This window comes from Ylistrum balloti, unplaced genomic scaffold, assembly GCF_031769215.1.
Source record: "Ylistrum balloti isolate Yb309-2 unplaced genomic scaffold, AGI_CSIRO_Ybal_v1 Utg370548, whole genome shotgun sequence".
Classification (NCBI taxonomy): domain Eukaryota; kingdom Metazoa; phylum Mollusca; class Bivalvia; order Pectinida; family Pectinidae; genus Ylistrum; species Ylistrum balloti.
In genome coordinates, this window is record NW_026782347.1 from 13,028 (window position 1) to 26,945 (window position 13,918).

General features: G+C 33.2%; 1 protein-coding gene across 1 annotated transcript; it reads left to right on the forward strand.

Annotated features, from left to right (window-relative positions):
* The first annotated feature begins 1,726 nt into the window (after positions 1 to 1,726).
* On the forward strand, positions 1,727 to 9,868 carry LOC132556116 (leucine-rich repeat-containing protein 46-like). Its single transcript, XM_060220502.1, has 7 exons — positions 1,727 to 1,757; positions 3,052 to 3,151; positions 4,452 to 4,563; positions 5,182 to 5,338; positions 5,807 to 5,876; positions 7,770 to 7,921; positions 8,890 to 9,868. The coding sequence occupies exons 1-7, from the start codon at positions 1,727 to 1,729 to the stop codon at positions 9,051 to 9,053; spliced, it is 786 nt and encodes a 261-aa protein (XP_060076485.1). The 3' UTR covers positions 9,054 to 9,868.
* The last annotated feature ends 4,050 nt before the right edge of the window (positions 9,869 to 13,918 follow it).

The window sequence follows — 13,918 nt, forward strand, 5'->3', positions numbered from 1 at the left end:
TCTGTGACTATAAACGTCCTCCTACAAAATCAGTAAGTACTGAGTAAGTATACAGTAAGATTAAATGGTTAAATATTACATATCTGTGTGAAATTGTTATTTAGAAAAATACCAAGGTAACAATGTATGTGATAAAACAGGGCACATATTCATGAAACCGTTCTCATGCTCAAGCATAGATTTTGTACTCAAGAAAACTTTTTCATAATTCACCTAAATCATATCCAATAATACAAATGTCAAATATAAACATTAAATACAGCATTTGGCTTGAAGTCCTTTCAAAATATTTTCAAATCTTTGACAAAATCAGCCTTTTTTTATTCATTTTTAACTGAAACAAGATATAAGACTTTATCACAAAATCCATGCTTGAGCATGAGAACGGTTTCATGAATACGGTTCCTGGTGTTCTGTAATAGAAGTTTTATTAAACATACAGTATCAATCCATTTGGCTATGTAAACTGTAACTTATTACATACACATGTGTAAGTAGTCAGTTATTTTGTTTATTTCAATGGTTTTCCAGTGGTAAATTTTAAAAGTTCTCTATAATATTCAATGAACAGGAGGAGTAAATTCCTATTTTGTTTTTCAAATGGAATTAACATGTCATTGTATTTATAGAGGGCCTTGTTATTAAATCAAGTTTTGTGGCCATAGGACAGATCACATCTTCCAAACTGGTGTTGGAACATAGTGATGGAACTTTGTTTGGAGTGGGGAGTGTTAGATAATAATAATTTTTATATCATTTTGCATTTTATGGATTTGTTTGTAACAGCTGGGGTCATTCAAGGCTGTGCAAGGTTTTGTGTGGTGAAGGGAAGTTGTTGAAGAAAAACCACCAATTGCAACCTGATACCAGCACCTGCCCACATAATGGTTGAATAATACACAACAACACATGAAAAATGGAGAAAGCATATGATTGACCAGGAACTTAAATCTGTATGTTAGTCTGTGTTTCGATGTGTTTATTAATGTTTTGTGTAATATTACTGACCAGGCATATAAAATATAGATCTGTCTTATACATCTCTGCAATGACATAGTTTGCTTCTTCATAAATTGATGCTAAGATAATAATCTGGTTATTTAATAAAAATCTCAATCTTCTCTAAAAGAATTTTAATTTATGTTCCCTTTTAAATAGTTTTCGGTTAAATCTAATTTTTTAAAATATATATGTTTTAAAAAAATGTATGTCCTTATCCCAAAGCACTCTAGATAACATGCTAGATAATCAAACAATTTAGACCTTTTAGCCATAGAAAACATTAAAACCCGTCCATGGTTGTTGTATATCAGTTTTGGAGTCCAGTCTCTGATTTTGATTTGAAAATTAGAATACACATCCCGCGAAAATTGAACGTTGTTTCACTGCTTCACATCACTTTACTGGAATCAAAATGATGATTGTATTAACAATGCCTAATTCATCAAGATGTGTTTAAACAATAACTACTCAATCAACACTCAAACCTAGCTCATCAAAAACTGAATTAACAAATAGACTCAAGTTGACTCTGGAATCGCCTTACTCGACAACTCAAATCTGTATCCGGAAATAATCCATCAATTGCAAATTAGTTATCACTTTAAAGTCGGAATCTTTTGCGCGATTGATTTGAAGGAGGGATAATGAGGATGACTTAAGCGTCGAAATTACGTGGTCTCCAACCTACAACCTAAACAACGACCACCAAAACAGTGTTCTGACGATGGAATTGGGTGAAGACACAGCCGAATCGGGTATACAGGAATCATTTTCATTATGCTAGTTGCATGCACTGAACCTTTGACTTTCGGTAATGTCCGCAAGGCTTCTGCATCGTACGTTTTTCATTCAGATTGGCATGGAAAAGCTTATGAACAGCTAACGTTACATGTATATCTGAGTCAAAACTGTTCATTAGATTGGGTAAAACCACGCTTACTGACAGTGTGGGTATTGCAGGATAATTCTTTTTATAGAAACGCATTAAGCTTTTCAAAACATATGCAACAAAAGGGCCTCATTTTTTACGTGAACCGATAATCGACGTGACACTTTATCTCCAATGTAAAGCCATTTGGAGATTTCATTGCAAATGTGATAGATCAGTATTAAGTTGCATGTGTTCTATTTTAAGTTGCACTATAAGCGATAAATTCATTTAGGTGATAAGTTTGTGATTTTGATAAAAAGTCAAACAACTTAATAATTCTGATCCCTTTTGTGTAAAAAATGTAAATCATTGTATTGGCTATAGCTTGTCAAAAAAATCTGAAACGTTTTGTGTTGCAAATGTTTGAAAGAACTTTGTGTTTTTATTTTATTCTTACAAATTTATTACTCAAATTAGCTAGTACATATATATAACTGTCACACAAATGCAGGTCTGTGAAAATGCATAGCATATATTACCCTATAGCGACCAGGCCATGCCAGGCAAAAGATCACAAATATTTTTCTTTCCTAGTGCTTAACAAGTCAAAACAACATATTGACCTCTTGAAGTATCCAAATAATTTGTGTTATCTATAAAACTGTAAGTGCTTGATTCAACATATCTTTCAATTGGATACATCACATGTAGATCTACAAAATGTAAGTACCAATCAAGGTTGACAGCAGGTTAAAGGCAATATAAAGGCAGGTTAAATGTACAATCATGGTTTTACCTGTATATAAACATAATTGTTTTCCTGGTAAAGCTGTTTGCATGAGGAAAGCCTTTGGTAAGGTTAAAGACAAAAGAAATTCCAAATATATATGTACATTGGCTTAGTCTGAATTACTGGTATTGGACAGATTTTCTTTTGAAAACAAGGCTTTCATAATTTTTCAATGCCTCCACTAGGGCTAGAAATGACATGCATATAGTAGACTTGTGAATGTATTCTTCTTACTTATATGATTGGTGCTGTACTGAAAAAACTGGGGAAAAAATCACGCCCACAGCCATGTTGGTAGAAGTAATGAATTCAATTTTTTTATGGTGATGGTGATGCATATCTCAGAAAAATTGTGTAGGTAACCATAATTTTGTTTTTCTTTTTGTAGTTGACTTCAAGGTTGCTGAGGTGAAGCCAGTGAGATTATCCCTGCATCTTATTCAGAAAAGACACATTAATGATGCTCAGCACAAAAGTCAGGAGGAAATGTAATTATAATTCCTGTCTTTTGAGGGGCATTGTCTTATTTCTTGTATAAACATAAGGTCATGTACACTTGTAAACACATAGTAATATTACTTAATTTATTTAATCCTTTATTGCTATCGCAGGAACACTGGATTTTAAATATTTTAATGGGCAGATATATGTTTGTCTTGTCCATCAAAATGTTTAATGTCTGGTTAAGGAGTGAGAGGATATTCAGATTACATACTGAAAAGCACATGCCAGGTTATATACTCATGAATGTCTGATACGGTTGAGTAGAAATTCTAACAAAAAGTATGTATTTCATTGCCCCTCAACGAGCCCACTCCTTATCTGAATCAAAGTATATGTGTAGGCCTCACAAGCTAACAAAGCATTTTCCTGCATGTCTGATGTAAAAATCATACCTGCTGTACCCATTGCATGATTTGTAAGTGGCCACTACATTTGGGATTAGATCTTTTTGTTTCTTTGAAACTATTGTTTTCTTCTTATTGTGTCCCTTTCCACTGCTTCAGTTTCCCCCTTAAGTTGAGCATTCATTGATTTCTGTCTTTGATTTCTCCAGACTGAGACTTACGAGTCTTCAAAAGTTTTGATCATTCTTTCATTGCAACATTGAGGTAGTGTAACAATGTTTTTGCTCATGTCTGTAAAATGTGACCAGGTGGGATGTTCTGCTGGGTGCCGTTGGCAGTATACTTCAGTATGTCAGCACTATAAAGTCAAATTGGCATTAGTTCTGCAATATTACTGGAAGACTTGCATGAACATATAACATCCTCTTGAAAACACATGCACTCACCAGGTTCTCGCCTCACATACATGGAGAGACTATAGCTGTTTATAAGTTAAGCAATATAGGACGTTATAACAGGATAATTAGTTTTTCTGTAAAACATTATTTTCACAAACAAAGTTTCAGTTAGCCTTTTAACTTTGCACAAGTTGTTGATAATCTTTGGCAGCACTTGAAATCAGCTTACCATATGTTTCCTTACTTTACTTTCAATGAGTTTTGCTTAAAATTTACTTATATACATCAGCCCTTGTATCTTTTGTCACCATGACATTTTTTTCCTCTATTGCTAGTATGTGTTATTTCCACTTGTTATTTGGTTGTGTATTTGAACCAGGTCTTGCATTTTGTCTGTAATTTTTGTCTCCATTTGTGTTTTGATTGTCTCCCCTGTATTTTATTTCTATCTCTAATGTTTAATTTTCACCTACTTTTAGACAATAGGTAGAATAAGCAGTACATAGAAGATATCTATAAAGTTGTATTCATATTGTTTCTAGTGTACAAGCTCTCAACAAAATCACCCATCTCCGACTTGATAGAGAAAATATTGGACAGATTGACAACCTTGAACTCCTGGGGGATAAAGTCACCAATGTGTATTTACAGAAGGTATGTAATTGATAAGTGTTATGTACTTAAATGTTTCAGTAAAGTCACACTGTTTCATTTTTGTGTCCCAGCCAAAGGCGATATATAGGTATTACTAAGTCAGCGACACCATCAGGTTTTTCATGATAACATGAATTCACTTTGACCGATCAACTCCAAACTTGATACAGTGCTGCTTGGGATTGGTGGTGTGTTTCTGTAGTGAAGATTGGAGGTGTGTGGTTCAGTCCTCACCTATAGTGGTTTGTGTTTTTCAGGTGAAAATCTGAGTGCATGGTTCAATCCCTCCCAATAGTGGTTTGTGTTTTCTAGGTGAAAATCTGAGGTGCATGGTTCAATCCCTCCCCATTTGCATTTCTCAGGAAGTTGAGATTACAGGTTGTTTTAATACTACTTTAGTTGTCTCAAGCAAGACATTGTTTTACAAATGTTTTTGATAGCATGCAGTGGATCTCCCACATGTTGTTCATTGAAATAACCACTAGCTGTTACAAAGAAACCCCTCAATAAAACGACCCTGGCTGTTAACAGGGCAGTAAACCCAGAAAACAAACATACAATAATAAACTGAACAATTGATGGATTATTTTCTGTTGATGTTGTCTTTCTTTTTTACAGAATAAAATCCAGGTGATACAGAACCTTGAGTGCCTTAAGAATTTGACATTCCTAACATTGGCTGACAATCAGATCAGTCAAGTGGAGGGCCTGACTCACCTCAACAAATTGCTTCTCCTTGACCTGTCTAACAATTTCATCCACCATTTCCAAATAGGTGTGTACAGAGTATTTTTAGCCTTTGTTTTTTTTTCTTGTTTTTATTTTTTTTTTTGTCATTCTGTAACATATTTTTCAAGACTTCGCCTCAAAAGATATTTTGTTACAGAATGTCAGTCCTCAATTGAGATGAATTAATCCCCAACAAATACAGGTAACAGATTCTATTAGTTATCACCTGTCAGAATTAATGTGTTTGTCAATTGGGCTTATTGTTAGGTAGTCAAGGTAAACATAAATACAAATGTACATATACATTATTTGTATATACAATGTATCTATAACAGGACTGGTGCTAACTGATAAAATTGTGTATGAAATTTTTAACAATGTACATGTTGATGTCATGTTAAAAGAGAATTCACTTTATAATTGCATCCTATCAATCTTGTATTTTCTCATGAATCTTTTTGATTTACAGAGAAACTATTGAGTATAGAGTATCTGTTTTTTCTCACTGTTTTAGATGAATTTCCAGAGTCTGTGATGATCTTAAATCTGAAGGAAAATCCATGTACTAAATTACCAGATTACAGGTAATGATTCAATTACAATATAGCTCCTAATGGATTTAATTCAGGTGCTGAATAGAATAAAAATTGTATACACTGTACATGCACAAGGATCATAAGTGCTTGTTTGAACTTTTATTCCAAATTTGATATTGTTTTTTAACTTTCTTTTAAAAAATGGATTTGGTTTGCTAAACTTACAATTAATATTTAGTTTTTACTTTTTTTTTGAAACCCCACTCCTCTTTCATACCTGAGTGGATTTCAACCAAATTTGATCTGATGCATCATTGAGTGAGGGTAATCATTTGTTAAATTCAGAATTTTTATTTGACCCCTTGGAGGTCGAGGGACAGGATCCCAAATGGAAAAGTGCTTAAATGCTTATGTGGATTTCAAACAAATTTAGTTTGAAACATCATGCAGAGTGGGTAGTCATTTCTTAAATTCAGAAAGTTATTTGACCCCTAGGGATTTGGTGATGTGGTACCAAAAGTCGAAGGTAGTCAATTATTTTCCTTCAAAATGCTACTCTTTCTTAATGTTGGAATGGATTTTAACCAAATTCTGTCCAAAACATCATTGAGGATGTGGAATCATTTCTTTGATGCAGAAAAGTTGATGAGGGTATTAAGGACTTGTGGGGGCCCTAAAAGAGGAAATTAGATAATATTATGCTTCAAAATGCTACTACTTCTTAATGCCAGGGTTTATTTCAACAAAAATTGGTTTAAAACAATATTGCAGGTTGTTAATCATTTCTTAAATTCAGAAAGTTAATTCGACCCCAAATGGGAAAGTATATTTTGCTTCAAAATGATACTCTTTCTTAATGTTTAAATGGATTTCAACCAAATTTAGTGTGAAAAATCATTGAGAGTGGAGAATCATTTCTTAAATTAGAAAGTTGATTCAACCCCTAGGGACTTAGGGGTAGGGCCCTAAAATGGGAAATTTTGTCAATATTTTGCTTCAAAATGCTACTCATCCTTAATGCTTGGATGGATTTGAACCAAATTTGATGTGAAACATCATTGAGAGTGGGAAATCATTTCTTAAATTCAGAAAAATGATTCAACACCTAGGGACTTAGGGGCAGGGCCCAAAAAGGGGAAATTAGACAAGATTTTCTCAAAATACTACTCTTTCTTATGCATGAGTGGATTTTAACCAAAGTTAGTCTGAAACGTCATGGAGAGTGGGGAATCATTTCTCAAATTCAGAAATTTGATTAACCCCAAGTTGATAGGAATTAACTTGATCCGCTTGAAATGTCACATTGATCAAATATGGTAAAATCTTTAAATGCCTTCTTCTCAATAACCAAAAGGCCAAGGGTGCTGATATTGGACCATCTTTCAAGGTTACAGTAGTCAAATGTGTTGAAATGCTTAAGCAACATCTTTTCAGTAATGGAGAGGTCAAAGGTCCTGATATTGGGCCAGTAGCTTGCTTTTTAAAAAAGCAATACATCCAAAGCATATTGAAAAGATATGATTTCGATTTGCAGAAAATGTCATGATGAACCAACAATGTAGAATAGTTGAGCAATTTATTTCGGGCCTTGTTTACCTTTTTCATGTATAGGTGTTTATAGTTAGATGACCGTAAAGCCCCATGGGCCTCTTGTTTAAGGAAAAGACAGAGATTGTTTATTGTTATTTGCCTCATCAAAACTTTAACGTAGCCATTTTGTAACATGATTGTGCAACTACTTTCATAAACAGAACCTACCATTTATGAGTTTCTGATACTTTCAAGGAATGTTCAAAATCTAAATTCATCAGATTTGTCAGACCACCATCAGCAAATTCTGTGGTTTGTCCATCCATTCATTGATTGTCAGATGACTGTTAAGGGCCATGGTCCTCTTGTTTTTTAATATTGATAGGAAAACTTATCATTGTATTTTTACAGAGGAGGGCTGATACAGGACCTTGAGAAATTGCAGATACTTGATGAAGAAGAAGTGACCACCACTGAGAAGCGTGAGGCTGGATTTGTGGTATCTAGTGATGAGGAAGAAGAAGAGGAGGAGGGGGGCATTATACCTTCCTTCACAGATGGAGGTATGGACCAAAGCTACTAGAGGCATTGTGTCTCTTGTTGCTTAAATCAGATTCAATGCTTTCTTACCTTGGGCCTTACTGCTCACCAGTTCAATGTGGCTCCCATGTAGTTTTTGTTCTATAAATAAACTCATTATGTTAAAGTTTTGGTAAGAGCCAGAGATTAGATGAAGAGGAAGTCATATGTGCTCTTATCTTGATTGGTTCAAATTAAGGCCCATAGTATTTTTTATTTCTACATGAAGGCCTGAAGGGATATTTTGTAATTCAAGATATTTTTTGACTAATCAAAAGACCAAAAGTTCTTGACCCCATTTTTTTATTGATGAAAGTTGTTCGATGTTGATAACAGTATGTTAATTTTGTTGGGATTTTATTATCCGTTGTGAAGAGACAATGTGTTTGTGGGGGACATAAGATTTGGCTACAACCATCCAACAATCCATTCAAGAAGCTTTTCTTGGCTACAATTTGAAAACAATTGATCTTGATAAAACTTTGTACCATATCAGAAAAGTGCCCTAGTTGTGACTTTTACTATATAGGAGATTTCCAAGCTTATTCTGGACTGCAACTTAAAGCTGTTCAGCTGATCTGTGCACACATTTGATATCAACAATGAAAGACAAAGATAATCTATATCAAAATATTAGTTTACTATAAGCTAGATTGGCGTGGGAGATGATACTGTACTTTGTGATTCCTACCACTATAACTTTCCGCACCCAATATCATAAAGCATTTGCTATCAGTTGTCCTCTTGGTAAGCTGTTGTCAATTTTGAGCCATCTAAGTTGTGAAAAATATAATGAGGTATTATATTCCTCTAATTGGCATTGCCAGTCAAATGTGTATTTTATCCTTTTTATCATACCTTTTGTATTATATAATCAGTTTTGTTAGAGATGATAAAAGAATTAAACAGTTCACATATTCTAAATTAAAATATGTTTCCCTTCGTATTACAGATAGTATCAGCACATGTACTTCCCGGATCCTAATGCATTCCAAGGCACGTGCTGATGAGAATTTAAAGACACATTTGGAACACACAACAGAATTAGACAATTATAGAGAAAAATTTGACCTTCCTATGTCTTCCAGGGCACAGACTCCCAGTGTCAATAAATGATGGGAAAAAAAGTACATGTATAAGTGTAGTAGCATTAGCCAACCAAACAGCTGGCCAGTTACAGAGATCAGGAAGCATATTGTTAAAAAATGTTTTAATTGCCATGAAAGTGTTATGGAGAAAACATAAAACTGTCCAATGACAAAAAATTTACAACTGTATTGATCAGGCAGAAAGCTTGTGCCTGATGAGAAGCCTACCGTATTTGTTGTTTTTAGTTCACCTGACAAGAAGGACCAGCTGAGGCTATCATCTGTTGTCCATCTGTTGTTCATCCCTTGTCCATCATCTGTCAACGTTTCCAGGGACCTGAGGGGGCGGGGCCACATGGGGAAAATCTACCAATTTTTTAAAAATCTATCTTGTTCTTCAGGAGTTGCAGGATGTTGTCCAGATTTACTCTGAAGCATGTTTGAGTGGTAGGACATCAGTGTTGTATGTATGATGGAACTGACTTTAGTTTAGATTTATCAATTTTTGCAACTTAAACCATGTGAATGATACAAGCCATATGGGCTTCTTGTTCAATAACATCAAACACAAGCACTTTTTTATTGTCCTGTAATAAGCCCACCCCTGACTTTGAGTCAGAAGTCAGTGTAGGTCCCCAGAGGTCCTGTAATATGCCCATCTCCTGACATTGAGTCGGAGCTAAATATCAACCTCCTGGGATCCATTGATGAGTCTTGAGATAAACTGAAAGTACTAAATAAATATATTTTTTTTAAATCACTGTGATATTTTTATTTCATAGCAACAAATATTGACTAATTCTCTTTGACATGGTGAGAAAAAGCAGTTCAGAAAAATGGACACTCAGCTGAACGTCAGAACATAAAAATTCTAATACTTATGTAGGAAACATTCTGTTCAGTGTATCTATTAAATATGTAATACAACAGATTTTAGGAAAGACAGTTACCAGGTCAACATGTGGCGTGAATATGTCATAATAAGTAACAGAAAATGGGTAGAGAAATACAGAGGAATCGTTGTACCCGGTATTTCTCCTGCTACAAGCCCATGATGCCAACCATACTACCTGTAAAGTCAGGTTATAGGCTTATTACCAGAAATGTTTAGTCATTTACCCTACAGTACAAAAAATTACAAGATATATGTAGTGTAGAAATAAGCATATCTTTGAGTATTAATGCTCCATTATCTTACATTTCACATCACATTTCCTGTTATCATAGATTAAGCTGTGCCTTACCAAACAAATTTTAAATACATTTTATGATATTTGAATTTCTTTTAGACATTTCAACCTTTATAAAAATATTTTTAAGTACAAATTGAAATATTTTATTTTGTCCTGTAGCATAGTTATAACATATATTGATCTTATCAGACATACCACACTGTATGTAAAATTTTGAGGTTTTGTACACACCAGGGTTACGTACTCCCTTTACAGGGCAGAATCTGCCCTTTAGTTTACAGGGGTTACAATAAGCTATTTATTATTGCCAGATTCCTATACTAACACCAAAATAATGAAGGAATTATTTTTACAATATCATTATATCATTTTATCATATCAATATCAGTATGGCATCACTATTTACATGACATTAACACATCATGATGTCATCAATATGTCATCATAATTATGACATTATAACATATTCATGACATCTGTCATAGCAATGCCTCATTACTTTTGTCATCATTATACTAATACGTCATTTTTTGTCATCATCATCACCATTGTAGGACCTTGGGCTTACTAGACTATGTATTGATGTTGACGATGTCCACTGATAATGATGAAATACTGATGTCATTATGATATTGATAGAATTGTATAATGATGTTGAAAATGATGTGTAATTGCGATGATGATGATGATGATGATGATGATGATGATGATGATGATGATGATGATGATGATGATGATGATGATGATGATGATGATGATGATGACGATGATGATGACGACGACGACGACGACGCCATCATTAATGTGTATGTATAATATGTGATTTTTTTCCAAAAATAAAACATGAACATTTGGCTTACTTGACTAACACTTTCTTAAGGTAAGGAGAGAGAGTTCTCCAGCTCTCAATATAGTTATCCATGATTTTCAACTAAGTGTTAATTTCACGTAGAAAGGTTAAACATGTATTAATTACACTTGTTTATCTTTGTTTGAAATGACAGTAATTCCATGTATCTATCTGTGTTATAATGACAGTAATTACATATGTAATTACATATGTCTATCTGTGTTATAATGACAGTAATTAGATGTGTCTATCTTTGTTATAATGACAGTAATTACATATGTCTATCTGTGTTATAATGATAGTAATTACATGTGTCTATCTTTGTTATAATGACAGTAATTACATGTGTCTATCTGTGTTATAATTACAGTAATTACATATGTCTATTTGTGTTATAATGACAGTAATTACATGTGTCTATCTGTGGCATAATGATAGTAATTACATGTGTCTATCTGTGTTATAATGACAGTAATTACATGTGTCTATCTGTGTTATAATTACAGTAATGACATGTGTCCATCTGTGTTATAATGACAGTAATTACATGTGTCTATCTGTGTTATAATGATAAAAATTACATGTGTCTATCTTTGTTATAATGACAGTAATTACATGTGTCTATCTGTGTTATAATGACAGTAATCACATGTGTCTATCTTTGTGAAAATGAAAGTAATTTTACGTGGCTATTTTTGTTCAAATGACAGTAACTTCATGTCTCAATCTATGTGGAATTTACAATAATTTTCTACAGAGTATGTGTTCATAGTTAACAGGAAAAGTTTGGTTTTAAACATTTAACCTTTTGCCTTTTTGGCCTTTTAGTCAAAAGGGCAAAAAAGATCTGGTGGTTAGGCAACCATTACTAGATGATGGCTGTATTCCAATTGCTTTTTGTTCACTGGCCAGCCAGCCATCATCCTACCATTGTTCTCTCCGTCTTAGATCAATTTTAATTGTGCATATATAATGTAGGGACAGATCAGGAAAAGATAATGGCTGTCAGACAGCCATCTTGGATTTTGACAATGAAAAGTTGTTATTACTATTCTTAAGAAGTACTGGATGGATCAAAATTCCTTTGTAGGTTCCCCATGGTCATCCTAGTTGTGAAATTTTTATTTTGAGACTGATCCGAAAAACAAAATATCCAACAGTTACCATCTTGGATTTCACAGTTAAATATTATCACTATTCATTAGAAAAATTTTCCAATTTTCATAATTAAGAACAAAATCAGGAATGAGAGAATAGGACGGGAAAACAGTTATGGACAAGGTTAAAGTTGACAGCAGACAAACAAACAGACAACACAAATACAAAATGCCCCCAATCTTTTGACCCCAGGCATAAAAATCCCAACTTTTTACGGAACAAATTATGATCAAAGAATGGTTGGGGCCAAGATCCCTCTGGGATCTCACCTGTATGTATATTTAACAACATATTTTACTCTGGTGAAAAATGAACATTATACAAGGGCAAAAATAGCCCTTAGGCATATATTTCCTTGTACATGTACATAAATTATTATGTATCAGTCTTTGTCAAAATGATCATAATTTCATGTGTCAAACAAACCAGATTTTACATATCAGAATTATATTTAGAACATTCCCACCTTTATTAAAATGAAAACCCATTGTAATAGTAATTTTGTGTGCCATACTAAACAAATAGTATGTATCAAAATTGCTTTTATATACTGTAAACACTTCCACCATAATCAAATTGAAGTTAATATTATGTGACAGATCATTAGAAAATACACATCAGAATCATTTTAATACTACACAATAACTGTTTCTACATTTATCAAATTGAGATTAAGTATCATCCAACGAAAGAGTAAAATTGGAATCACTTTTATACTCAATAATTATTCCTACATTTATCAAATGGAGGTTAATGTCATTTTACAGTTGATTAAAATATCATGTACCTATAAGAATTGAAATCACTTTTATATAATATAAACATTCCCATTTTTATCAGTGTAAGTCTGTTTTGTGTTAAATATTGTTTTAATAATGACACAGCTCCCATGAAAATGTCACGCATAATGTCATTACCATTTATCTACAGTCCTTACGACTGTCCAAGATCTTTTTATCTAAAGCCTGCTCATATGGACATATGACAGTGAATTTAGGTACTTTCTACAAATATTGTTTTCAGTGTACATATCAAAATTAATTCTAAAACTGCAAATATATTTATATCAATATTTATTAAGGTTTGAGGTGCATATATTTAATTAAGAAAAGTTTTGTTTACAATGTCCTTGTTACTGTTATGACTGCAAACTTCAATATAGATTTATCTAAGTCCATGTTTTGACATTATCACCTAAAAGTAAATGCTATGGATACATAGCAAAGAGTTGACAATAAATTGACAAAGTAAAAAAAAAAGTGTTCTAGTGTGGTTTTCTTTCTCTGATTTATTTGTGTTAATTGAATTGTGATTTTACGAAGTTCTAGTGTTTACTGAAATATAGAATACAACTGACTATTTAGTAATTGTAAGCCAGTCGTGCATTCATGCAGCACAAACCAGCTCCAGCGAAATTACCCATATTTATTACTGCATGAATGAAACTTTCACCACTGTATTTTGTGGAAAAGATATGCTTAAGAATCTCCCATCCAACTCCTGAAGAAATGGGACGAAATTGATATTTTTTTGTTAACTCTTAAAACAAAATCCAACAGGAACGTGATCAGCATCTTTTCATATTACAAAATTCTAGTCCCAATATGTCTATTCAAAATTGAGAAAATATGATGAAAGTAATGATTCTTGAAATTTTCCAAGTTCAAGGGCCATGATATAACTCTACATAGG

What these genes read in the sequence shown, in the direction of transcription:
- LOC132556116 (XM_060220502.1), top strand. Translation starts at nt 1,727, where the DNA reads ATGGAATTGGGTGAAGACACAGCCGAATCGG. An exon ending in CACAAAAGTCAGGAGGAAAT is followed by an intron (nt 3,152 to 4,451) that starts GTAATTATAATT and finishes TATTGTTTCTAG; the next exon opens with TGTACAAGCTCTCAACAAAA. An exon ending in CCAATGTGTATTTACAGAAG is followed by an intron (nt 4,564 to 5,181) that starts GTATGTAATTGA and finishes TCTTTTTTACAG; the next exon opens with AATAAAATCCAGGTGATACA.